The 22,728-nt window shown below is 40.3% G+C and overlaps 5 protein-coding genes across 5 annotated transcripts; 2 read left to right on the forward strand and 3 right to left on the reverse strand.

Moving 5' to 3' along the window:
• Positions 376-4,329, forward strand: LOC109722588. Its single transcript, XM_020250683.1, has 8 exons — positions 376-694; positions 1,108-1,776; positions 2,304-2,492; positions 2,573-2,664; positions 2,838-2,897; positions 3,002-3,071; positions 3,211-3,414; positions 3,720-4,329. The coding sequence occupies exons 2-8, from the start codon at positions 1,126-1,128 to the stop codon at positions 4,107-4,109; spliced, it is 1,656 nt and encodes a 551-aa protein (XP_020106272.1). The 5' UTR covers positions 376-694; positions 1,108-1,125; the 3' UTR covers positions 4,110-4,329.
• Positions 4,452-5,566, reverse strand: LOC109722589 (chlorophyll a-b binding protein of LHCII type 1). The gene is made up of 2 exons (XM_020250684.1): positions 5,166-5,566; positions 4,452-5,062 (listed from the first exon to the last, which is right to left on the reverse strand). The coding sequence occupies exons 1-2, from the start codon at positions 5,474-5,476 to the stop codon at positions 4,573-4,575; spliced, it is 801 nt and encodes a 266-aa protein (XP_020106273.1). The 5' UTR covers positions 5,477-5,566; the 3' UTR covers positions 4,452-4,572.
• LOC109722586 (pentatricopeptide repeat-containing protein At5g27110-like) lies at positions 6,071-9,198 on the forward strand. Its single transcript, XM_020250680.1, has one exon. It carries the CDS (start codon positions 6,112-6,114, stop codon positions 8,602-8,604), a length of 2,493 nt encoding a protein of 830 aa, XP_020106269.1. The 5' UTR covers positions 6,071-6,111; the 3' UTR covers positions 8,605-9,198.
• On the reverse strand, positions 9,186-12,386 carry LOC109722587. Its single transcript, XM_020250681.1, has 5 exons — positions 11,296-12,386; positions 11,155-11,207; positions 10,228-10,394; positions 9,991-10,139; positions 9,186-9,860 (listed from the first exon to the last, which is right to left on the reverse strand). Exons 1-5 carry the CDS (start codon positions 12,113-12,115, stop codon positions 9,421-9,423), a joined length of 1,629 nt encoding a protein of 542 aa, XP_020106270.1. The 5' UTR covers positions 12,116-12,386; the 3' UTR covers positions 9,186-9,420.
• LOC109722369 (serine/threonine protein phosphatase 2A 55 kDa regulatory subunit B beta isoform-like) lies at positions 12,832-19,130 on the reverse strand. Its single transcript, XM_020250418.1, has 14 exons — positions 18,823-19,130; positions 18,008-18,111; positions 17,805-17,900; positions 17,595-17,714; positions 17,004-17,210; positions 16,681-16,772; positions 15,884-16,002; positions 15,122-15,245; positions 14,886-15,009; positions 14,311-14,379; positions 14,130-14,221; positions 13,968-14,045; positions 13,574-13,641; positions 12,832-13,491 (listed from the first exon to the last, which is right to left on the reverse strand). The coding sequence occupies exons 1-14, from the start codon at positions 18,929-18,931 to the stop codon at positions 13,355-13,357; spliced, it is 1,539 nt and encodes a 512-aa protein (XP_020106007.1). The 5' UTR covers positions 18,932-19,130; the 3' UTR covers positions 12,832-13,354.

Consider the following 22,728-nt stretch of genomic DNA (forward strand, 5'->3'; position numbering starts at 1 on the left):
GAGGGTACTTTCTCTCCGTCGCTTCAAGAAATTTTTGCATGGACCTCGGTCCATGGACCAAGTCCCCGAACGCTAAATATTTTTAAATTTTTTTGAAATTTTTATTAAAGAAATATTAAAGTAAATTTCGTATACACTATTTTTTTAAAATACTCTCAATATACATATATATCGTACGTAGCATTTATTTAAAACACTCTCAATACTTAGATTTCTATATTTAATGAGTTAATTTAATTTGTTATTATTTGATTTTTTTTATTAAATTTAAACATAATTGGTTCTCTACTTCTTATAATTTAGTGTTCGGTGCATAAGACGAAACATTTCGGGCCCAGGCCGTTCGCGAACCGGATTCTCCTAACCCATTTAAACCGGACCAACCGGTCCAGTGAAGTGCATCGTCCCACTGGAACACCGTAGAGCTGGAACGCGGAAGCGACCTCCGCTCACTTCGCTGCATCCACCTGTCCACCGAACAGCCAATCCGCCGCATCCCTCTGTGCGCCACGTACCCCCAACCGAAAGCAACGGTCAGCGTCGGCGCCACCTGGCCGAACGCCACGTGTCCGCCTCCCGCCTCGTCGGCCGACCCATCTTGTATCCGATCCCCTTCCCGTGTGTGGCTCGTTCCCTCATCCTCGGCGCCGCTCCTCCTCCTCATCCCCGTCCTCGTCTCCTCAATTATCACAGCGTACTCTCCTTTCTTATTACTCTCCTTATCAAAATTAAAGTGTAATTCTTATGTGGTTGTTTAGGATAAATTCAACTTGAATTTGCTTTGCTCTCTCATTTTGGGTCAAATGTTGCAGAGTTGAGCTCTATTATTTCACTTCCTCATCCTTTTTTTTTTTTTTCCCTAGTTCTTTTGGTACTAAATTATTGATGCTATGATTTGAAGATTTCTTATAGAGCATAGTAAGATTATTCATGGGTTGGAACAAAACCAATTATTCCTCTCACTTTAGATGGAATTTTAGCTGTAATTTAATTAAACTCTACGATGTTTTTGAAGCAAACAGTCCTCATGTTCAACGCGCACATGCTTAGCATTGCCGCATCATTTTACATATATTCTCGACAGTCCACTTATAATATGCTTCTTAGATAAAATTAGATCGAGGCATGGATGGCCAATCTCCGCCGTGCCACAGCAAGAGTAAGAAGCAAGAGATCAAAGACGGTGCGCCGCGAAGCGACCTATGGACCGACGGTCTCATCTGTGCATTCGAGTTTGTCCGATGCAACACTTGGACCAGCCCGAATTCATCTCGGGTGCAGTCCATGCAGGTTAAAGACAATTTGAACCCGAAGAAACAGGGAACGAGATGTAGGCCGGGTAGCGTTTCCCCGGAAAATTTGAACAAGCACAATTCCGTTCATTCCTTAGATCTGCCCGTAATTGATGATGAAGTTCCTCAATCTGAGGATTTCAAAGCAAATTCGAAGTATGCGACGAACTCCTCAGAGAGCCACTGGATGCCCATTGGATGGACTAGGATTTCCGAGCTTGTTCAAATGGTCCAAACTGATGCTACTTGGGATTCAGAGCGTATTGATCTCATTGAGGATGGGGATGATTTTACAGTTGCTGATGTGGCGGCTCCTTATTGGGTTCGCCCGGCGGGACCTACGTGGTGGTGCCACGTAGCGGCGGGCAATAAGTCCGTCGATGAGTGGCTGAGTAATGCGCATTGGTTGCATCCGGCCATCAGCATTGCTTTGAGAGACGAAAGCCGTCTTATCAGTGAGAAGATGAAGCATCTATTATATGAGGTGATGACTTTCTTGTCGGTTTTTGCCATAGCTGCTCCGATTCCTTTCATGCGCGTATTCGTGTGCTTCCGAAGTGTTACTGTTCGTCTTCAAAAATCATATTCGCTTAATTGTTATTGTGGTTTTGCATTTTTGGAAAGGTTAATTATGCAAGTGAACTAGGTTTTCAGCGTAACTACGGCATTTGATATTATCTATCGATTTGCATTGCTATCTTATCATTAGTTAAATATACAGGTATTGCAAAACGCCGTACTCTTACATTCATGCATTTTTCCTGTTCTGCTTAGGTTTACATAATAGTTGTACTCCTCCCCTGCGTTTGTATGTACCTTTAGCTAAGTCAATCACGATAGAGGCACAAAAAAATCTCTTCTTTTTTTTTTTTTTTTCATCTTGATGCATTTATTTTTGCAATTTCACTATTTAAACTGAAGAATCATCAGCCTTGGTAATTTACTGTATCAAATTTATAAATTTAAATTTTCCTCTAGATTAGTTAAATGTTGATGCTGTTTACTATTTAGGTCCCAGTAAGGGTTGCTGGTGGCTTATTATTCGAGCTCTTGGGCCAGTCGGTTGGAGATCCATCTCGCAATGAAGATGACATACCTATTGTGCTTCGATCTTGGCAAGCTCAGAACTTTCTTATAACCGCACTGCATGTTAAAGGGTCCGCATCGAACATTAACGTGCTGGGAATAACTGAAGTGCAGGTACTTGAACGAAAGATTGGACATTCCTTTTTTTTTTTTTTGAGAAAGAATAGGGACTAGAATGACTTGAATCTTTTCAGGAGCTTCTTTTTGCTGGCGGGAGCGCAGCCCCTAAATCGATCCATGAAGTCATAGCACATTTAGCTTGTCGTCTTGCTCGATGGGATGATAGGTTACCTCAATAGTTTACTCTTTTTGAAGTTATAAGCTTTTGTTCATTTAGATGCTAAATTGATATATGTAGTTTAAGTTATTCTACATTATATTTATGTCATGGTTTTATTATAGTATTTGTGTTAACTTGTGAGCTTCATTGTTTACTTATATTCCTCTAACATGCTATAGGTTGTTCCGCAAGTATGTATTTGGAGCAGCAGATGAAATCGAGTTAAAGTTTGTAAATAGGTACTTAAGAACCATAGTAAATGCTCTTTTTTCACAATTTTGCCTCTTTTGGCTCATTATACTATCTGTTCTTCGATTGATTGATGTGTAATCATCATTTCCAGGAGAAATCATGAAGATTTGAATCTACTCTCCACAATATTTAACCAGGAAATTAGAAGATTGGCTACTCAGGTATCTGCGCCAAACTTCTTTCTGGGTAACATTGATTTTTATCGAGTATCATTTTGTTTTTTTTTTTTTTTTTGTGAGGATTAAGTGAGTAAATTATTGAATACTCTGCGATAACAATTTAACTGTTTGTTTGTGATAGGTTATTCGAGTTAAATGGTCACTGCATGCAAGGGAGGAGATCATATTCGAACTCCTCCGGCATTTGAGGGGAAATGCCACCAAAGCTATGCTGGAAGGGATGAAGAAAAATACAAGGGAAATGTTGCAGGAACAAGAGGCTGTTCGAGGCCGATTGTTCACAATTCAGGATGTTATGCAGAGCACTGTTCGTGCATGGTTGCAGGTTTGCAGCTCAAAGATCCCTCTTGTTAAGAACTCTAATGATCATGGAAACCTCTATAGTGCATTGCGAATTTAAGTAGTCCCCTGTATTTTAATGACATTGCGACTTAGTCTGTGAGCTTTTCACTCATATAGTTCAATTCACGGACTTTTCTACATTTGTCCGAGTGAAAGTGAAAGTAGAGGGAGATTCATATGCATACCTTTGTTTTATTCCTGCTTCAAGTTGTAACATAAATACTGTGTATGTTTTTTGCGCAATATTGAACTCTAATGAAAGTTCGAGCCTTGTTCGCTATTTTGTAGGATAAGAGCCTGCATATCACTCACAACCTAACTATCTTCGGAGGTTGCGGCCTGGTCCTTTCCATAATCACCGGACTGTTTGGGATCAACGTAGATGGAATACCGGGGGCTGAGAATACCCCATACGCGTTTTCCTTATTCACGGGGCTTCTCTTCTGTATTGGTATAGTGTTAATCGTGGTCGGAATGCTCTACTTTGGATTGAAGAAGCCAATCACTGAAGAGCAGGTGCAGGTGCGGAAGCTGGAGCTGCAGCAGCTGGTCTCGATGTTCCAGCGCGAAGCCGAGAATCATGCTAAAGTAAGAGAAGGCGTCTCCCAGCATCACTTGCTTCCGAGTGCCTCCGATATCATCTCCGATGCCGAGAGAGGCTATCTCCTCATACCTTGATAACACAGAAGATTCGAACATATAACATAGTCCATCTAATGGATATGTTGTTTTGAGTAGTAGTTTTAGTTTCCGAGCATATTTAGAACTGTAAAGTTTATTTGCATCCGTGGGAATGTAAATTCCGAATTAAAGTTGACCGAGGATTATTCAGTCCTAAACTATGCTGTTCATAGTCATGCTTCTAAACAATTGCTTTGCTTTGAGAAGCAGTGGTCAAGGTTTCGGAATTCTTGAAGAAAGTGCTTTCGATGAAAATATTATTAAAATATTATTAGTGCTTCTTTAGATGGCTCTACTCAAAAGCACTACAGATCTCTCTGTAGCGAGGCTGAACACAAGTGATTTGGCAATCAAAGAACATTCCTTGATACAATATTAGTACACAATTTGCTCATTTTACACCATCCCTTAACAATCCAACCAACCACATCAATTCGGCGCTGATGTGGACTTTCGGCTCTCACTTGCCGGGGACGAAGTTGGTGGCGTAAGCCCAAGCATTGTTGTTCACTGGATCAGCGAGGTGGTCGGCGAGGTTCTCCAACGGGCCCTTGCCGGTCACGATCGCCTGCACAAAGAACCCGAACATCGAGAACATTGCGAGCCGGCCGTTCTTGATCTCCTTCACCTTCAGCTCCGCAAAGGCCTCGGGGTCATCAGCCAATCCTAGTGGGTCGAAGCTCCCGCCGGGGTAAAGCGGGTCGGTCACCTCACCAAGAGGGCCACCCGCAATCCGGTAGCCCTCGACGGCGCCCATGAGGATGACCTGGCAAGCCCAGATGGCCAAGATGCTCTGCGCGTGGATCAGGCTCGGGTTGCCCAAGTAGTCCAGGCCGCCCTCGCTGAAGATCTGGGCTCCAGCTTTGAACCACACGGCCTCGCCGAATTTGACCCCGTTACGGGCCAAAAGTTCAGGAAAGACGCAGCCCAAAGCACCCAACATGGCCCACCTAGATATATTAGGTTGGCAACATCAGAAACGACACGATAGCACGATTCGAATAAGATACAAATACCATATAACTGTGGAACTAAAATTTTCCACCCTTATACCTGCAGTGGATGACCTCGAGCTCGCGGTTCTTGGCGAAGGTCTCGGGGTCAGCAGAGAGCCCTGCAGTGTCCCACCCGTAGTCACCGGGGAACTCACCAGTGAGGTAGGACGGGGGCTCGCCAGAGAATGGGCCGAGGTACTTGACGCGGTCCGGGCCGTACCACGGGCTCCCGGAGGCGGCGGGCTTGGGCCTGGCGCCGGTCTTGCGCATGGTGACGCGGCCGTCGCCGAGGATGTTGGAGGCGGTGGGGGCCAGCTTGACCGGAGTGCCGGCGAGGGCGGGGGACGAGAGCGACATCGTGGCGGCCATCGGTTGGGCTCTCTTTCGGTGTTTGCTGTGCCGGCGAGAGGTGAGAGGATTGGTTGTGGGTTGTGGTGGTGTGGAGAACAAATGCTGTTGTGGGGGTGTTTAAATAGTGTCAAGGATGAGGAGAAGAGGATAGAGGTCCTTATCCTTTGTGGGTAGTGAGGATCTTTTGCTTGCATCTCATTGGTTGATGGGGGTTTGTGTGTGATCCGAGTCAGCAGCTGAGGAGTGCTTTGTTGTGGGGTCCGAATCTTTGCGGGTTCAGGTTTATCCAATCAGAAAATGCCGTGTCAGCTTATAAGAGATGTGTGAGATAGAATTTGAAACATGTCCGAGCATTGGTCAAGCGCAAGACACACTAATTAATCTTAGTTATTTATCAAAAGAGTAATTAATTTAAGTAACATGCAAGTAAAGCGTAGTAACAAAATAGACACCATTTGATTTATATTTTATTATTGGGCCTTTTACCATGATGTGACTTGCATATTTACATAATATGATTTTGACCCAACTCCGGATTCAAATAATCGGGTCCAGTTAACGGGTTATCGGATCGATCACCACATCCACCTCCTGCATATATATATAAAACGCACTCGCGCTCGCGCGCCAGAAACCAACGGCTACGCGGCGCCATGCTTGTCTCCTTCTCCTCCACGAACCATCTCCACCTCCACTTCTCCCACTCTCTCTCACTACCAAATCTCCCGAGGAGACCCAAATCCATCGAATCCACTCATGGGTTCTTCCAAAGCCGTCTCCTTTCGCCTCCCTCATGCGCCAATGGTACAATCCGTTGTTCAAAATTCCCCCCCTTTGATCACAACGACGCACTCCGGAGCTTCGCCATTACCCTTCAAGAGTGCGCCTTGAAGGGGTCCCTCATCAATGGCAAAGCCACCCATGGACGCTTAATACGAAGCGGAATCGAGCCCGATACGTTTCTCTATGATCGCTTGGTCAATATGTATGCGAAGTGTGGTAGTGTTGGTTGCGCCCACCAGGTGTTCGATCTAATGCCGAGCCGAGATGTTGTGGGTTGGACGGCTGTGGTTGCCGGACATGTGGCGGAGAACGATTCGGAGGGGGGTGTGAGGTTGTTCGTTGAGATGCAGCGAGAAGGGATTCTGCCAAATGGGTTCGCTCTCGCCGCCACTCTCAAAGCTTGTTCCGTCTGTTTGAGATTGGGATTCGCACAGCAGCTTCATGGGGAAGCTATAAAGATGCAGCTTTTATCGGATTCGTATGTTGGTTCGTCTCTGGTTGAAGTTTATGTGAAGTGTGGGGAGATGGAGTTTGCTGAGAAAGTATTCTTTGGATTACCGGAACATAATTCTGTCTCTTTGAATGCGATGTTAAATGGGTATTCTCAAATGGGTTATGAGATTAAGGCTATAAAGCTTTTCCACAAGTTGTTGGAGCCAGAAACAAGGCCTAGTGAGTACATATTTCCTAGTGTTATTAAGTGTTGTGCGAGTCTAGGTGTTGGGCGACAAGGTAAGGCTATTCATGGTTTGTTGGTTAAGTATGCAATTGAGCTTGATGGTGTTTTGGGTAGTAGCCTAATTGATATGTATTCAAAGTGCGATTCAGTGGAGGACGCGCATAAAGTGTTTGAAAGGATACCTGAACCAGATGTGGTGGTTTACACTGCAATGATCTCATGCTTTGGTCGAAACGGCATGCCTCTGGAAGCATTTCAGCTTTTCTCAAATATGAGGAGAGTGGGGATAATTCAGAATCAGTATACGCTCGTAATTGCTGCTTGTACTGCTTCGAAGTTTGGTGATCGGAGACTTTGTGGGAGTATTCATTCTTACATTGTGAAAAGTGGTGGTCTGCTGGAAAAAGAGTTGGGTAACGCTATTCTGAATATGTACATGAAAGTCGACGCTGTTGAAGAAGGTTGTAAGGTTTTCAACTGCATGTTGGACCGTGATATTGTTTCCTGGAACATGCTTCTGTCCGGATTTCACAGCGGAGCCTCTTGTGATCAAGCGCTTAGATTTTTCAATCAAATGATCACGGAAATGTACATACCTAACAAATATACATATATTAGCATTTTAAGATCTTGCACTAACTTTAAAGCTTCAAGCTATGGCACCCAAGTTCATGCTCATATCATAAAGCGAGGAATAGAAGGAGATTCCCATGTTGGAAGAGCTCTTCTTGATTTCTATGCGAATTGCGGGCATTTTCCTAGAGCATGCTTAGTATTCAATAGAATGCAAGAAAAAGATGTCTTTGATTGGACTCTGGTTATAACAGGCTATGCAAAGAGCGATCAAGGCGAAAAGGCTATAGAATATTACCGCGACATGCAGCGAGAAGGTGTGAGCCCTAATGGGTCGACATTGTCGAGCTGTTTGAGTGCTAGCGCCGACCTGGCGGCTTTAAGTTGCGGCCTCCAATTCCACTCGTGGGTCATAAAGTCAGGAATCGGTGACGAATTTGTTTCGAGTTCTCTCATAGATATGTATGTAAAGTGTGGGAGCTTGATGGATGCTGAGGCGGTATTTTACAGCTCGAGTATAAGAGACGAAATCTTGTGGAATACGATGATTTGTGGATACTCTCATCATGGATGTGCGGTTCAGGCAATTGAGGCCTTTAAAAGCATGATGGACGAAGGCAACAAACCTGATGAGACTACATTCATAGGTGTTTTATCAGCTTGTAGCCATGCAGGATTAGTTAACGAAGGATTATCGTATTTTAATGCATTGAGTCATGTATACGGAATGAACCCTACGATCGAACACTGTGCTTGTATGATTGACATACTCGGAAAAGCTGGTAAGCTAGAAGAGGCTGAAACTTTTATATGGAAAATGGCGCTGACTCACAATCCTTCAGTGTGGCAAGCAATTCTCGGAGCTTGTAGGATGCATGGAAATGTTGAAATTGCGGAGAGAGCAGCGGAGAAGCTGTTTGAATTAGAACCAAATCGGGATTCGACTTATGTGTTGTTGGGTAATATTTACGCAGATTTGAGAAGGTGGAATGATGCTTCGAGGGTTAGAAAGTTGCTATCGAGTCGAGGGATTAAGAAAGAACCAGGGTGTAGCTGGATCGAGGTCGACGGTCGGTTTCATGTTTTCCTAGCACAAGATGGGTACATATGAGTACGAAATCTATCTAAACAAAGATTGGACAGCCAAAATAACCTCAAAGAAACAGATGAGTGATATCATCGAACGGAACTAACCAACAAAGCCTCTTAATTATGTGAAACGATTAACAGATTCGGAAGATGAACAAGAAACATAGACCAGCTCCATGGAAACTCTTTCTGATTCTCCATGAAAACTTTTTCTGATTCTCACGACTTGATAATCCACAGGAAATATCGAGGATAAGTACATAAACTGTGGCGACAGGGTGCAGCTACAGGGGAGAAAAGAAATAGTGTAAAGATTAGAGGTTGAAAAATGGGTACACAAAAATAGCAAATAAGTCCCTGATACAATCAAAACCCGCAATTGCTGCAGATTATACAAGAAAAGCGGAGAAACACTCAGCTTCAAGAAAGAGTTTGTCGTGGAATGTTTGAGAGGATATGGCTCTCCACTCGGATTTCACAGCCATTCATTTGGAAAAGTACATCAAACTCACACAAGAAATCTCCAGGTGCCAGCAAAAAGTAATGTAGACCACACTCAAATTTAAGTATTCAGTGCTTGAAATAGAACACTACATTGTTCAATTAGAAATTTTAAGTAGTTCTTGCCGTTAAGAGATTTTGATCAAAATCTACATTTTTTGTCAGTTTTCTGCACAACAGGAAACATAGAGGAGACAACATTGTACCGTAATATGCCCTAGCGAAGTATGTTAATACAGAGAAGCAATATCCTTAACCCTACATTATCCTCTAAATTCCAGGAGAACAGTTGTGTGCCTCAGCTATTACAAAACAACAATTATCCGATGTCATCCTATTAGTCTGTTTCTTCCATTTCAGCATCTGACGGTGAGTTTTCAACCTCGCTGCCGCTACAAACCCCATTGGTTATAGGCAAGAAGTAATCCTTCACTGAGCTATCGTGAATCTTATACTTAACAAATTTCACCTGTAATTCACCCTCACCTCCCGAGCCCTTTCTCTTTCTCCTTCCATCAATTGCTGATTTCATGGAATTAGCAGCAGCCATAAAAGCATTATCCACCATTTCGATGTCCCGATCCTTGTGATCCTCCTCTGTATCATTCCTTTGTTTATCGAAAAAGAAGAGATCGGCGTCTGTTTCTTTGCTAATTGAATCAACCATTGCGTGTTCGGAAACAACTTTAGACTCTTCGAACATCAACCTCTTGCGAAGTCTAGAAATGTTGTCCCCCAACAGTCTAAGTCCCTTGTCTTCAAAATCAACAAGCCACTCTGCAGAGAGTAACAAACAAAAAAGAACAGTTCAAAACAGTTACACAGTGAGAGAAACACAAGCACTTAAGAAATATTAAAAATCTGAAAAAATAAATAGCAAAAATGAGAACGGGTTACATAAACTCACTGAGAAGAGCTTGAGGAGCAGTGGAATTGGGCCTGTTAAGTTTTTCCGAGCCAACCTGACTGCCAACCCACTTTGTCAAATAAATGGGAGTGCTCGAAGTTGAAAAGGCATTTATATATGACAAGGCTCTTCCCTGATCCCCTTTCCTCCTGTTGTAGAGAATGATTTTGAAAACACAATTTTATACTTCGTGGTATATGCAAATGCAGCTGCAAATATATTACGTTTCACCCTTACCTGGCGATTTCAGTGGCTTCATAAGCAACAATCAGCCGTGTAATAAGTATACTTATTGTTGACTCATCAGCTTGTTCCACTTCGACTCCAGGATTAACAAAAGAGTAATCTACTAAGATGAGAGCATCATAGAGGATGTCTCGAACCAAAATCTCTTCTTCGGTACTCTGAATAAACAAAACATGGGTTAGAACATCTCATCAATAGTCAGCTTCATAATTACATAAACTATGCAACAAGAGGAACAAATGAAAGGTTACATTCAAATTCCACACGTTATGTATAGCACGGATGTTGTGTAATATAACTAATATTCGCCTGACTTAGGCTGCTTAGTAGGCCTATCGATTACCCTCGCTTGCTATCTTGTAAGCTGTCATTTTTAATTGAATACAGGGACAGAAGATGTAGTTCACCTCTTTCAATTTAGTATACAACCCCCGCATATGCGCTAGTACAAAAATGTTAATTGACCATAAAGTTTTAATAAAATAAGAAACAAAGGATCTTGGCTCGTTTCCCCCTGTTATTCCAACGTTGATCACCCTCGGCAAACTGAATCAATGTGAAATGCCGATAGATAATAGATTACAATCAAATCAAGAACTAATAGGCATGTCGAACATCTCCCCACTTTTTCCTAGCTTAACAAATATAACGCCGACCCAACAAAGTCAAAAGCTGCTACTCAAGAGAGATATCTAGAATGACTTCCACCAAGAAGGACGAATAGTAAAAATTATTCTTAAAAAAGCCAATAAATATGTATTAACAAAAAGACTACATGGACCCAACTTGAAAAACTTGGATAAGCTCCTCTAGGAATAACTATTTTGCATTGCCAACAAACCTACATATCCATTCAGACAGCGGAGCAGGTGCATATATGAAATTAAACAAGAGAGCCGCCGATTGATATTTACTTACCAAGAGAGAGGCGAGAGGCGTATGTGGTTCAAGCAGCAATCTCAACAAAATCTCTGTTTTCAACCATAGAAGTTCGTATTTGATCAGTAACATAGTCAAGCAAGTTATCTTACCGAACACGTGGATAGCGGAGCCGCTTACCAAAGAAGACGCGGTTCTGGAACACGGTGATCGAGCTAACAGTCCAAATCCTCAGCTCCTTCTGCAACTCCGGCCTCGGAGAACCACCGCCTTGTACCTTCAAGCACAACCTCAGCAAGAACGCCTCGGCCACCACAACCGCAGCTAAGTAACCAATCCCACACCCTTCTTTACTGAACTCATACCTTGTTTCATCACTAACCAACGGGAAAAGCACGCCAAAGCCGCTTCCTTTGTTGTTCGCATGGTGCACGGTCCACACGCGAACAAGATCGCCGAAACCCGGGAGCAAGCAACTGGGAGTAGAGTCTCCCCCACCGGAACTCTTGCTGCTGCAAATGCTAATGTAGCTTAGTATTCCTTCTACTAAACACTCCATCTCCTTGTTAACCCTCTTCGCCTCCTTCTTGGAGAGCTTCGCCGCAGCGAGGGCGCAGTAGTACAGCTCGGAAACGGCGGGGGCGAGGAGGGCGAGGCACTTGGCGCCGCCGCAGGAGGCGGAGCACGCGGCGAGCATCTGGAGCAGGTCCTTCACGGCGGCGACGCGGCCAAGGGGGTCGTCCCTCTTACCGGCGATCGCCTCGTGGTAGCCCACGGCGGAGTAGAACCACACGATCTCGAGCGGGGGGTCGGAGCTCGATTGGAGGAGGCGGAAGAAGATCAAACGGAAGGGGGAGAAGTCGCACGAATCCCGCTTCTGGATCTCGACCAGGAACCGGTCGATCGACTCCTTGAGCACGGACTGGAAATTGGGGGCGCCGAGGGGCCCGAGAGAGAGGGGTTTCGCCATTAACGGGGATTCGAGGAGGACGGAGTTCATCTGGGGTGGGATTCGGGGGTAGGGCTTTTTCGAATTCGAGGATCAAGCGGGAAGAGGAGGGGACGGGAACGGGGACGGGGAGGTGATGTGAAACCCTTGGTTGGTGTTTCGATTCGAAGGGTTTATGGGGCACAAAGTGCAGTGCAGTTATTAGGGTTAGGGTTTTCGCAACGGGCCGAGCTCGGGGATGGTTTAGTATTATAGCAGGTACACTGGGGACCGTTGAACCACTTGCGTTGTAATTCAAATGGAAGATAATAATATAAAATAAAATATGGGTGTTTCTTTTTGTTTTTAATAGAAGAGCAAGCAAATATTAAGTGGGACGGTGTCTGTTGAAAGAGAAAATTGGGTCCGAAAATTGATTTTTTTTTTTTTGTTTAATTCTTCATAAAATACTTACTTGTGAAACACAACTTTACATATACAGAAAACACATCTATTTCCTTTTTCTTTTTTTATTTTTACAAAAAAAAAATCTGTATGTTTTCCTCGTGCGGGAGAATTAGAGTTTTCCAGCAAAAAACAAAGGTGCGTGCTTGAACATTTGGGAAGTGAGAAAAACTCCCCATTACAGAAGCATAATTACTACATAAATCATTAAGCTTCATCTGGTGATAACTGGCATAAATTTATTACACAAGAATTAAGATGCTCATCCCAGGCAGAAAAGTAAGTGCTCATGGCTGAGAAAATGTCAGAATAGCAAACCAAAATAGAAAGAAGCTGATAACAATTTCAGTTCAAATGACGGAAAAGGTCTGAAAGATGAACAATTACAATAAGATAATAATTTTCAGAAAGCCCCAAGAGGCGCGTCGCAACGTTACAAGCCCACAGTTCTCGAAATAAATACATATCATCCTTATCCACGATATATCGTTGGATGCTCTCTGTTTTGATTGAAGGAGAGCTACAATCTATTTTTTTTGAACCTAAAAAGAACATTTCCAACAAAAATGGTCGATATTCGGACCCCCTAAAAAGAAAAGGAAAAAAAGGGGAAAACAGAACCAGGTAGCTCTCATTGAGAAAGAGTAGTAAGTTACTTCCTCGTGTATCTTAATAGCTTTTTCTTTCCCCAAAAGGGTGTTTACATGGCCACCGACTGATACAGCCTCCTGCATTTCCCACGTTCGCCGCGTGAAAAGCAAAGTGCCTTCACCAGAAGCAGCACCCAAAAGAATCATGGTACAAGTAGAAGCTTTTTCATGGAGAAGTGCATTTTGGCCGTCGCCTCTATGCATAGTACATGTACAAGCTGTTGGCAGCAGCACAAGCAATTGAATTCTCGGTTGGGTGCCACGCCAAATGGAGCAGCTTCATAGAAAAGTCGTGCGAGTTCCCATTGGCATCAACTGCTGCGCTGTCCGTTCCTGTTTAAATTTCCTTTTAATGAAAAAGTTTCCAACTAGAAAAGTTGTTAGAACCGAAAAGTTATAACAGCTAAACACTAACCTCTCCTGACAGCACGGGTCAAGTTGCTCAGAGATCTTGCAGGCCTTGAAGGGTTTTGGACTTGTTTCCTAAGATGATAACAGTCGAAGAAAAATACACTTGTAAGTTAGGAACTCGTCAAATTCATGGGAACTAAATGGTTTTGCATTAGAACATGTATTTAAAAGAAAGGGCATTTTACTTTGGCTTGTAGGAATAAGCAGCTACCTTTTTAAAGGGCACATACAAAATACAGATTTCAGGGGCATATGTATAAATATCTCCAACATAAATATAAACTATCAGAAGATAATTTTAGACGTCAGGAGGTCCCAATGTTATTTTGGTATCAACCTATATTTTACAATGTATTATCACTGCTTATTACTTTTATAAGGACTTGCATGACTAATACCTCATAGGATTTTTACTTGCTTCCAAAGTTGTCGCCTCATTGCTTCCAGGAACACATCCAAACACTCGGAAAAGGTTGCTGAATTGACACAAATAGATGGCATTATTATTTTTGGTTGAGTAATCAAAGTTAGGTCTCAATCAGATAAGCACAGAAGTGTACCTGTAAGAACCAGTAGCTACTCTTAATCCATCTCCACTTAAACAACACTCGAATTTGTCAAAAATAGAGTCATTTTCATACAAATCACATAGCTGTAGGAGGAAAAACACAGCTGCATCATAAACAATGTATAAATTGCATGAACTTATAGTTAACTAGGCTTAACGGGAAAAGAGATCACCTTTGGCCTTAAATATTCATGGACCTGGAAAGTCGCTACAGGGCCTGCATTCATGTTTACGTCCCACAGCTGGAAGTATTAGACGAAAACTAACATATAAGAATTTGAAGAACACCAATGAAGGAATCAAACATTTTAGTCTAGGTAATAATATTGCATCCATTGTAGAAATTCAACAATTTGGTTAGACCATTGTATCCATCACATAGCATGACCAAAACAACAAAGCAAAGTAGCTATAGACTAAACGATAGAAATGTTTCTCCCATGAGAATCATTTATACCTAAGTAATAATAAAGAAAGCGTAATATTTTCTACTAGCTACAGATCACAATACATGGAAGGAGCACAGAATTATAAACCTATTCAACTACGGCAATTACTAAAGAAAAGAGTTGTTTGATCTGTGTGAAACAGTTAAATCTGTAGAATAATATTATTGGACCAAACAACCAAACAATCTGATACATATATCTAACAGTATGAAGTTCAAGGAAAGAAAATTAGATCAATTGTGCTTGAAACAACAAAAAGTTACAAAGCAAGACATGCTAGCAGATATAGAAAAATGAACCTTGAGAGTCATGTAATCACGGCTAAGAATATGCCTTCCATCCCTTGAGAACTTGATATCTGAAATTGAAGCAATAATCTCAGTAAAAAATGATCTTGAACCTGGTGCATCATGCTCCTCAAACCTGTAAGGGCCCAATATTAGCTGTTAAGATGATAGAAACGCTACCCGATTTTCTGAAATTTTAAGATTATATGAGAAATACAGCAACGGATAGCACCCAGGAAAGAACTTACTGCTGGGAATGGTTGTCACATAAAGCTGATTGCCTCAAATCAATAAGGCGTATTGAGCCCTTCGAGCTACTATATGCCAATGTGTTGCAATGAATAGGGTGAAATTCAGCAGACGTTATAACCTCTGCATGTTTCAGAAAGTGAGTTCTGCAGTTGGTCCCATTCATTGAAAATAAAACATAAATTGCCAAGACCAAGAATGAAAAATATCATGCAATAATGACACTAAGAAAACTATTGTAAGTTAAATAGATGGAGACATCTTATGAATGAAAATCTTTCCAATTTGTGATGCAAAGACATCAGGCGCCAAGGAATTCCAATATAAACCTCAGCAGTTTAAAATGCTTATTAGGGAATCATCTCTTTCTAGATACTTGATAACACAGATCCTTGATAACACATGTAATTCAATTTGAGTGGAAAAGTTTTTATTCTATGATCTGAAATTTTAATGTACCCGTATGAGTTTTAATATCAACTGAGCTTAAGACCTATCACTTCCAAAGCAAAACTTAGTGTCTAGGCCCTGGAGATCATCCATCTGCCAACCTATCTATGACTTTTATAAATAGTAGTGGTCGCTAAATTAGCAACTAACTTTACAGCAGGGAGTGCATAATACATAGATGAGATACGCATTACGATATAATAAAATCACAAGCATCGAGAAGACCTTTTGCCTTGCCAAACAAATTATTGCAGTAGCAAGACAGAAACAAGTACCCAGAGTATAATACACAGTAGCATCAGAACATATACCAGTAAGGTCCTCCATGTTTGCAGGCTTCACATCAACAATGTTGAAACTCTGGTCGCTGACTTCCAGGTTCCAAAGATTAATCCGCAAATCATCAGCTGATATGAAAGTCTCGGCATCACTGAACAATAAAAGGGAAAAAAAAAAATCATTACAAAACAGAAACAAAATGCTCAGAAAGGAGCTAGAAATTTCAAATTTAAAAGCATCCAAAGTAGTGAGAAATTTAAACAAAAGAACTTATATTACTGAGATAACAAGAAAATAAACTTCATTTTGAGACAACCAAGGAACTGCTTTACACAGTCATACGGCCCTTTCAAAACATGCTAGCAAGAAATAAAGGCAACAAATTAACCAATCACCAACCAATACTGATAAAAGAAACTATCTGCTGATATATTGTGGAAAGTCTTTAACAGAATTGGATGCAAGTTTTAATAAAAGAAAAATCAAGAAGTAAAAAATGCACAAGTTGGTTTAACATTATAAAGAACAAACTTTGAAATGTCATAGCTTTTTTCCAGCCCATTAATAATAAAAAACCAAAAGTTAACACCACTCAAGGTAACTACCATGCTTATTAAGATAAACTCAACTATATTTCTTATCTCTAAGCATTTACTTGCCTATAAAACCTTTAAAAGAGAGAAACATGTGCAGCACTGAATAAATAGTAGCTAATAAATGCAGAAAAAACTAATGTGGCCTAAATAATATATCAAATTTGCAAACAAATGCAGTCATTCAATAAAATCTTGCTTAGGCAACTATAAGGATAAGAAAAAAGTGTACAAACCTGTTATTTGAAATGGAATTTATGTGATAATCATGCGCATGAGCGTATACTCTTCTGCATTTAGCAACAAGGCTTGTTTCCTGGGTTGCAACCTGTAATTATCAAAAATGGGGCACCGATAAACATGAGATGACTTAAACAAGAGTAAGCACTGAGGACAACTAAATTAAAAGAAGAAAAAACAGCAAAAACATCAGGATAACTAATACAAATGTGCGGCTCAGTGCTATAATTTTTTTTAAGAACAGGGAGGGACAAAACCTATACTAATAGAAATGGAAAATTCAGTTTTGCTCAAACAAATAGGTTGGTGTGAGTACAACCACCACAGGCAAGCGAAGTGATGGAAATCCTCCAAGTGGAAATAAAATATCACCACTGGAATAGCCACACGGCCTTTCTGAACAACCACCGTTTGGCAGGCATGCTCTCGGACTAGGAGTGTTACAACCAGTATAGCTACCATTTGCTGAAGCTTGTGAAGAATCCAGGTTCATCTCACAAACTTTCTTCACCTTCTTTTCTTGGACCTACAGAGACATAAACATAGTTCACAAAAATAACCCTATTAAGGTAGTATTAAGATACAAAAGAAAGACATCAACAACAATATAAGATGCAATTAATGTTTCAACTATTTGCATTCCATCACATAAACAAGATAGCAGCAAAAAGAGCGAAAAACAAAAAAAAAAGTAATTTGCCACCAATACAAAATAAATTGATCTGTATCAGAAATGAAAATTCACTTGTGAATGGACAAATATATAGAAGAAAACATCCCATGCTCAGCAAAAGAGAGTCGAATGAAAGAATCATAACTGTTATTAGATATCAAACCATCATGTCAAGCGTATTCTTTGAAAAAATGCATTTACAGAGAAAAATTGATATTCAAAGAAATTTCAATCTACCTTCCAAAACTTGATTGTTTTGTCGTTTGTGGAGAGAAGGAACAATGCAGAATTGGCTGTTTGCCACCATCTTATCTTGTTGATCTTCTCTTCTATTTCCAAGCTTTTAAGGTAATCAAACTGATTGCATAGAAGTGATGCGATATCAAATTAGAGATGGATCAGAAAAGCATCAAACTGCTATTAGTAAGAATCCAGAAAACATAATACCTCTGGTTCATGACTCTGAAACTCTGTTTTGTAGTGGAATTCTGGATGCCTGCGAATTGGACAATCTGCCTTCTCTAGATCCCTTCTACAAACACGCTACAAAATAAAGGAAGAAAAACAAAATTGAAAACATCGCAGAGAAGAAGATGGTGAAAAATTTTGATAGAATTTGGCATGCCCAATGTTTTTTTTTAACAACATACATCCTTAAGGTCTGTCCTCTCAAATAAAACGACACGGCCTCCTCTGTCTCCAGTCGCAAGATGATTGCCAGATTTATCAAATTCTATGGCAGAGATAATGTCAACTGCAACAACCAACAAAGTCAAGGAAGCAAAAAACAAAAGCATTACACAAAAGGTCCACAAGAACGGCAAGACGAGGTAACCCATAAGACACAAGCATAAGGAACACTAACATGGCTAGATATTTAAGCATATGACAAAGAAATCTACTAAATTTTAATAGCACCCAACACTAAGGACCTGTTTGGCCCTGCTATAGGGTGTAATGCAGTTGGATGAAGTTCTCTCTGAGTAGTGCTTTTAGAAGTAGTTCAACAGATTCTCTCTGCTTCAAAAGTAGAAGCACCAAACTGGTATCTCTGCTTTGGACCTCAAAACCTAATTTCTGATTCACTAGCTACAAAAGCACTAAACTTTATTATTTTCCGAAGGATCTAGTGGAAATGACTATTGCTGGAAGCGGAAGCATAAGTGACGCCAAACATGCACTAACTTCTAGTGATTCAGCTACATAAAGTCTGGTTATGCAATTCAACAGCCAAAGTTAAGATAGATCGCAAAAAGATTCCAGCTTTAAGCTAAACGAAGTACCAAATATGCTAATCCAATGATATAATCACGCATTTGCCCTACTTCACAACAAAGCAACTATCATAAACGAAAGGACCAATTGATTCCGATCGCGAGATCATTGGAAGCTCCCTACCCAGAATCCACGAAACCCCAGCAACCCAAACGGATCTAAGTAAGATACAAGTATCGATCGATCGAACCTTCCTGTATCTCCTCTCCCGCGGTCCGCTCGCCGAAGACCTGCGAGAACTTCCAATCCAGCAGCGGCGGTGGCGGCGCGGCAGCGTCCTCGGCCCCCGGTCCGTTCATTTGCGATCGCAATCCGCTGCGAGATCGGCGGCGGAGACCACGCGCATCAATGATCCGAGGCGGAGATCCGGGCGTAAAGGAGGGAGGAGAGGTCACCGGAGGCGGAGGAGAGCGGCCGATGAGCTCGTCGGAGCGCCGGCGAATGCGTTCGCCATGAGAGGATGAGGAGGGGGAGGCGGGAGGGGGGAGGGGGAAGGGGGAGAAGAGAGAGAGGAGAGATGGGGGTGGTGGTAATGGGGACTGATGAGACGGAGAGGAAAACATAAAGAAGAGCAAAATGTATCTATAGCCCCTGTACTATCCCAATATTGCAACTCAATTCCTCGATGCTTTTTTATAATTTAAATATTTTTTTGAGTTAACGCATATGCTTTTAAGGGTTTTTTTTTTTTTCACTAACAACTAATTTTTCTAATCCCGCGAAAGCTCAGAATTTAGTCGAAATGATTAAACTCGAATTTGTAAGCATGATTCATATAAAAGCATAATAAATAATACAATGTATTTTATAATTTAAATTTAAAAATTCTTGTTCATGGTGACATCTTATGGTGGACGATTTGGGGCGATAGAAATAATATTATTTTCTAAACTTACCCTTCGATGTTTCCTCAGTTGCACACCATGTTGAGATCCTGGCGAAGGAGTGGGCCACCTTTTGTTGAATTAGGGAACATCTGAGGTGTACCACCTATTCTCTCGACTTATGTTTGTGTACCTAAGTTTGCTTTCCAATTTTATCTTTTTTTTTTTTTTTTTCTTTCTTTGAGGCCCTGGCTGCCTCACTTTATGTAGCTAAAATCATCTTCCTATTGAATAAAGCGGGTAGCGTGCTACTTTTTTCTCAAAAAAAAAAAAAATCTTGTTTATGTGGAACGATGAATTCAACCCAAGAGTTCTTAAATAACAAACACCCTCTTTATTTTGAGAAAATAATTTTTATTCAAAATATTTTTTGATAAAATATAGAAAATTAGTTTACTATCTAATTTTTTAAAAATTATATTTGTAAACTCACTAAAAAATTGGTTATAAGATATTTACTATATAAGAGATATTAACAAGTTGTTTAGTAATTTTTTGTATTTAATAAAATAAAATGTGTCATTTTATAAGAAAATTAAAATGATTATTTAAAAATAATTATTTAGAACGGAGATGTGAAAATTTGAAGACTACAAGTCTACAATGCTTAGATAAAAAATAAAGGACTAAGTTAAAATATTGGAATAGTATAGGAATATAAACTTTAGTTAATAAAGAAGTGTAATGCTTTTTTAAAATTTTTTTAACTCGGTTTGTGTATAAGCCGATCGATGTTGTCTTTGGTGTAACTGTTGTTTATTACGGTGAGAGAAAACTTCAAAAAAACCCCTGTGGTTTCACACTTTCTCAGATGAGTGCCGTGTGGTTTAAAATATATCAATTTGGTATCATGTAGTTTCATTTTTATCTTTTTATTATTAATTTTACTATTTTTTTGCTTAAATCAGTGACAAAGTTAAAATTAAAGGGTACTAAAATAAATATTCGATAAATCTAGGTAGGTATTTGAAGTTTTTTTGTAAATAATTTAGCGAAATATTAACCAAAAAGCTATAGAAAAGATAAAAATAAAACTACGGGGTAACCAAATTAATATACTTTAAACCACAGGCACTCAAGTGAGACATTGCGAAACCACGGGGCGATTTTTGAAGTTTTCCCTTACGGTAATTGAGACTGACATGTGGGCCACACCTAATGCTATGTGGGGCCCGCATGTCGGAGCCCTAAACGTGTTATATCACCGTCACATTGGTGACCCTGAAGCTTTTTCCCTTTTTTTTTTTTTCAATTTTTTCTTTTGAGTTGCTGTTTTATCATTTACCTTTCATCTTTCGTCTTGGTGTAACTAAAAAACTGTGTTTGGTCTGAATTATTATTCTTAGCTACTACACTTCCTCTTAATTAGTCAAATTTAAAAAAATATTTATTATTTCAGATTTTTCTAAATTGTTTTTTTTTTTCTATCACTGGTGGAGTTACTGGGACTCTGCAAAAAGCCTCGAGGAGTCCACTGTGTGCTCTGGAATTCGTCATCTTGTGAGCTTGAGTCTAACTTGAGTGTGATGTTTTTGTGACAACAGATGAGATAATTAAGTACAGGGTTCAAAGGAAAGCTACAGGCCAATTCATCAAGTCCATTTATTTTTTATTTTATTTATACATAAAAGAGTGTAATAAGAAGAGAAACAGTGTAAATATTTCTCAAAGAGTGTAATTTTTGTTTAAAGAGTGTAGTTTTCATCTTAAAACTGCAGTTTACATCTTAATAGTGCAACTTATAATTTTTTTTGCAGTTAACGATACAATTTGATATTCATCCTTCTTTTTATATAATTTTTTATCTTTATTTTTTTTTTCTGTTTTTTCTATAATTTTTTTTTGTCACCTTCTCTGCCAACAACCACGGTGCCGGCGACGACACCGCTAAGGACCCCAGCTCCGAGCCTGTAGCGCCGCAGTGACCTCCACGGTGTCGACGTCGGCGCCGGCGAAGATGCATCGTCGTCGGAGGCGGCAGAGAATGAGGGAGAGGGAGAGATGAGAAGGGCGGGAAAGGACGAGAACAGGTACCAGACGCACCAAGCCCTTTGCCATACGCTATGCCCGCTGAGAAAAAAAAAGAACGAGAGAAACGAAGAGGAGAGAGAAAGAGGAAAGAGAAAAAGTAAAAAGGGTATTTTGGTCAGTTTGCTGAAAAAGTGGACCGAATCTGCAAAAACGAAAAAGGTGGCCCGGTTTTGCAAAAGCCCAAAATAAGTGAATTTTTTATGCAAATTGGCCTATATATATCCCGAGTTGAGCTAGAATATTATCGATAGCAAACGGGCTATATTGTCATCCATTTATTTTTGATGATAAAGCCTCCAAATCGACGATCGGCACCGTTGAACATGATCTATACCACTTGAAGTGCTTAGAAATCAAATTTCAAATCTTTTCGACATCATTTGCCTAATAATCAAAGGGTTTCAAAATTTGTAATTTTAATAGTCGATATGAAGTATTTTCTCGTTTAATGGCGTAAAGATATATCCAAATCAATTAAATTTTTGTTAGAAAATTCTTTAAACTATTTAAAACAAGATCTATACTCTTGATATTGATTGCAAGACTCCTATCATCATTTTTTAAAGAATATTTATTTTCAGCCGTTCATTTTTGTGTCCACTCGATGGATAAGAGAACACTTTCGAAAATATATGAAATTTGATTTCTAAACACTTCAAGTGGTATACATCATGTTCAACGGTGCCGTTCGTCGATTTGGAGACTCCATCATCGAAAACAAATGGATGGCAATGGAGCCCGTTTGCTATCGATAGTATTCTAGCTCAACTCTATATATCCCTATCGCATGTGTTAAAGAGCTTAATAATTGATATATAGAACCAACTGTTCCTAACGCATGTGACGAAGGACTTGGTGGTTGGTACCAGAGTGTCCAAGTTTAAATTCTAATTGATTTACATTTTCAGCTAAATTTATTTATAAATGAAATAAACGAAGCGGGTAGCATATGGCAAAGGGCTTGGTGGTTGGTACCCGAGACCTAAGTTCGAATCCTAGTTAATTCATATTTACAACTAAGTTTATTTCTAAATGAAATAAACGAAGCGGATAGCGTGCTACCTACTCAAAAAAAATAAAAATAAAAATGGCCACTCTATAATTAGTTGGAATTACTAGAAGACTTAATACCGATCATTCTAAATTTATAAAATACATATTCTTTGATACTATAAATCTTA

Source organism: Ananas comosus, linkage group 16 (assembly GCF_001540865.1).
Source record: "Ananas comosus cultivar F153 linkage group 16, ASM154086v1, whole genome shotgun sequence".
Classification (NCBI taxonomy): domain Eukaryota; kingdom Viridiplantae; phylum Streptophyta; class Magnoliopsida; order Poales; family Bromeliaceae; genus Ananas; species Ananas comosus.

What these genes read in the sequence shown, in the direction of transcription:
- LOC109722588 (XM_020250683.1), top strand. Translation starts at nt 1,126, where the DNA reads ATGGATGGCCAATCTCCGCCGTGCCACAGCAAGAGTAAGAAGCAAGAG. An exon ending in CTTGCTCGATGGGATGATAG is followed by an intron (nt 2,665 to 2,837) that starts GTTACCTCAATA and finishes AACATGCTATAG; the next exon opens with GTTGTTCCGCAAGTATGTAT. An exon ending in CTGTTCGTGCATGGTTGCAG is followed by an intron (nt 3,415 to 3,719) that starts GTTTGCAGCTCA and finishes GCTATTTTGTAG; the next exon opens with GATAAGAGCCTGCATATCAC.
- LOC109722589 (XM_020250684.1), bottom strand. Translation starts at nt 5,476, where the DNA reads ATGGCCGCCACGATGTCGCTCTCGTCCCCCGCCCTCGCCGGCACTCCG. An exon ending in CTCGAGGTCATCCACTGCAG is followed by an intron (nt 5,063 to 5,165) that starts GTATAAGGGTGG and finishes TAATATATCTAG; the next exon opens with GTGGGCCATGTTGGGTGCTT.
- LOC109722586 (XM_020250680.1), top strand. Translation starts at nt 6,112, where the DNA reads ATGCTTGTCTCCTTCTCCTCCACGAACCATCTCCACCTCCACTTCTCC.
- LOC109722587 (XM_020250681.1), bottom strand. Translation starts at nt 12,115, where the DNA reads ATGAACTCCGTCCTCCTCGAATCCCCGTTAATGGCGAAACCCCTCTCT. An exon ending in CGCCTCTCGCCTCTCTCTTG is followed by an intron (nt 10,395 to 11,154) that starts GTAAGTAAATAT and finishes TTGTTTATTCAG; the next exon opens with AGTACCGAAGAAGAGATTTT. An exon ending in TGCTCCTCAAGCTCTTCTCA is followed by an intron (nt 9,861 to 9,990) that starts GTGAGTTTATGT and finishes TACTCTCTGCAG; the next exon opens with AGTGGCTTGTTGATTTTGAA.
- LOC109722369 (XM_020250418.1), bottom strand. Translation starts at nt 18,931, where the DNA reads ATGAACGGACCGGGGGCCGAGGACGCTGCCGCGCCGCCACCGCCGCTG. An exon ending in GTGATTACATGACTCTCAAG is followed by an intron (nt 14,380 to 14,885) that starts GTTCATTTTTCT and finishes TAATACTTCCAG; the next exon opens with CTGTGGGACGTAAACATGAA. An exon ending in ATGAATATTTAAGGCCAAAG is followed by an intron (nt 14,222 to 14,310) that starts GTGATCTCTTTT and finishes TTCCTCCTACAG; the next exon opens with CTATGTGATTTGTATGAAAA.